We start from the raw sequence: 2,942 nt of genomic DNA on the forward strand, positions 1-2,942 counted from the left end.
AAAAAAAAAAAAGTAATATTTCCGTTAATAATTTACTTGTTGCAGATACCTAGCAGACCGGGTAACGGTTGTTTTGGAAATTTTATGTATTTTACATAAAATTCTCAGTATTTTACAAAAAAAAAAAAAAAAAAAACCCAACCAGTGAGTCAAATTCAAGAGAAATCTCCAGTCCATAATAACACTACGGCAACAGGCAATAATGAGGAAGGAACCAAGTGAAACCCCAGGTTTGGGAATCACCAGAATGACGATAAAGAGATGGTCAAGGGGCGTCTGGGTGGCTCAGTCGGTTAAGCGCCCGGCTTCAGCTCAGGTCATGATCTCACGGTCCGTGAGTTCGAGCCCCGCATCGGGCTCTGGGCTGATGGCTCAGAGCCTGGAGCCTGTTTCCGATTCTGAGTCTCCCTCTCTCTCTGCCCCTCCCCCGTTCATGCTCTGTCTCTCTCTGTCTCAAAAAAAAAATAAATAAACGTTTAAAAAAAATTTTTTTAATAAAAATAAATAAATAAATAAATGTTTAAAAAATTATAAATAAATAAAGGAGAGAGAGAGAGAGAGAGAGATGGTCGAGGTGGGTTTGGAGTCAGAACTGTGTGAAAGTCTAGCTCTGTCCATTACAACTGTATAACCTTGAGCCCATCACTTCTCTTCTCGCCCTCCGGGACGCTACCAGCCCTCCTCTCCTCCATGGATCCCTCCTTCACTGCTACCCCAGACTGGGGCACTCCTTCTGGGCTCCCCCATCCCAGCCTGGCCCACTCTGGGTTGCCACTGCGTGGGGAATTCTGTCTTTCCCCTGGACTGTATAGCCCATGAAGGCAGGGCTGGGGCTGTCCCAGTCGTGCCTGGGTCCCCAACACTGCCCGTCACATTGCCAGGCAAGGTATTCATGTCCCAATCATAATATTGTTTATCAAGCAGTTATTATGCGCCCACTACCATTTTAGGAGCCTTCCCTGCATAATCTCATTGCCTGTGAGCCTATCATTATCTCCCGTTGACAGGCAAGGAAAGTGAGGCACAGACATGCCCAAAGCCACCCAGTGGCTCGGGGACAGAGTTGGGATTTGAACCTGGCCCTCAGCTAGCTTCCCCCCCCTCTGCTGCCGAGATGTCTGTTGAACGACCGCAGGCGAGGACTGACTGGTCCCTTTTGCTTCCCTCCACAGCCCAGCCGGAGAATGCGGCTGAGACGGAGGAGGTCCCGCCCGGCCCGCTCAGCCTGGAGCCTGTGCCCGTGGCCCGCTGCGTCTCCCGTGGGGGCCGCCCGCCCTCCCGGATCTCCTGGTCATACCCGGACGGGAAGGCCAATGACAGCCTGGTGCCAGGACACCTGCCTGGCACGTTCGACGTCATCAGCCTCTTAACCTTAACACCCTCCAGCCAGGCAGATGGCCAGAACATCACCTGCAAAGTGGAGCATGAGAGCTTCGAGGAGGCCGTCCTGCTGTCTGTGACTCTCGCCGTGCCTTGTGAGTGTACCCAAATGTGAGCAAAGGCAGGGACCGCCACACGAAGGCCTCTGTCTCTCCCGGCTCCCTTGAGCACGGTCTACACACGCCGCCTCCACCCGCTTCCCGAGCCGACTGTCTACACTGACCTTGCCTATTGCTACAGGGTTTCCCGCGTTGTCTACGCCAACCCCCTTGTCCGCTTTCTACACTGTTTCGCCATCATCTCTGCCGGACATGCGGGCTGCAGACCCGACTGTCCCCATTGTCTATACCCGTCACTTGGCCACCAGCTCTGGGAAGCTGTCACTGTCTCCCGGGTTGTCTAGCCTGGCTCCCGTGACGTCTGTCTGCATTGACATTTTGACCTTACATTTTCTTTTTTTTTTTTTTTTTTAATTTTTTTTTTTAACGTTTTTATTTATTTTTGAGACAGAGAGAGACAGAGCATGAACGGGGGAGGGGCAGAGAGAGAGGGAGACACAGAATCGGAAACAGGCTCCAGGCTCCGAGCCATCAGCCCAGACCCCGACGCGGGGCTCGAACTCACGGACCGCGAGATCGTGACCTGAGCTGAAGTCGGACGCTCAACCGACTGAGCCACCCAGGCGCCCCGACCTTACATTTTCTATGCTGGTTCTCCTGGGTACTCTCGCACACTGGCCCCCGATGGTGTCTACACTGGCTCATCTAAGGGGCTGTGTCCTCCCTTCACTGTCTATACTGAATACTCCCTCCAAGAAGTTGCCACACTGATTCCCTCGGGCACTGTCTACACGGGGCACCCTCAACATGGCCACTGGGTCCGAGGGAGGAGGGGATCGACACGGGCTCCGCCCCACACAAAAAAACACGGTCCCGCTGGCCTTCCCCCTGGGGACTTTGAGGCGTCTTCCTGGTCCATCACACTTAGGATGGAAAACCAGCAGGTGAAGCAGGGTCATCCAGGATGCTTTCCAGCAGGACTTGTCAGAGCCTTGAATATGCTCCCGTGTGTTAGGAGTGTCTAGGAGGCCTTCTCTCACAGGACACCCGAGGCACACAAGGACCCGGCTTGTCCGGGAAAACGAGTAGAGAGCAGCAGGTCCCGAAAAGCCTTCTCAGCACCCCCGTTGGCTCCCATGCTGCCGAGGACTTCCGGCCTTTTATTCCCTGAGGGAATCCATTGCCCCAGACTCCTGACAGGCCTCTCTATCTTGAGCTGTGCCTGAAACCCACTGAGGCCTTTCCTCGTTATGACACGATCCCACATGTCCCTAGGCTGCTCTGAAGAGTCCCCGTCTCTGAGCCCATGCGTCTGTTTCCCTCAGACCCCCCTGAGGTCTCCATTTCCGGCTATGATGACAACTGGTACCTCGGCCGCAGCGAGGCCACCCTGAACTGTGATGTCCGCAGCAAACCAGAGCCCACAGGCTACGACTGGAGCACGTGAGTCCTGGGTGGGGCTGGACCCGTGGGTCTGAGGGAGGAGGGGGCTGGGGGCTGGAC

General features: G+C 54.5%; 1 protein-coding gene across 1 annotated transcript in view; it reads left to right on the forward strand.

Moving 5' to 3' along the window:
* PVR (PVR cell adhesion molecule) overlaps positions 1-2,942 on the forward strand; it is a 12,050-nt gene that overhangs the window by 5,083 nt on the left and 4,025 nt on the right. Inside the window, exons 3-4 of the mRNA XM_040457921.1 lie at positions 1,173-1,475; positions 2,765-2,882. Of these exons, the coding sequence (XP_040313855.1) occupies positions 1,173-1,475; positions 2,765-2,882 (421 nt within the window). The remainder of the gene's footprint in view (positions 1-1,172; positions 1,476-2,764; positions 2,883-2,942) is intronic.

Source organism: Herpailurus yagouaroundi, unplaced genomic scaffold (genome assembly GCF_014898765.1).
Source record: "Herpailurus yagouaroundi ecotype Mexico unplaced genomic scaffold, PumYag 220, whole genome shotgun sequence".
Taxonomy (NCBI): domain Eukaryota; kingdom Metazoa; phylum Chordata; class Mammalia; order Carnivora; family Felidae; genus Herpailurus; species Herpailurus yagouaroundi.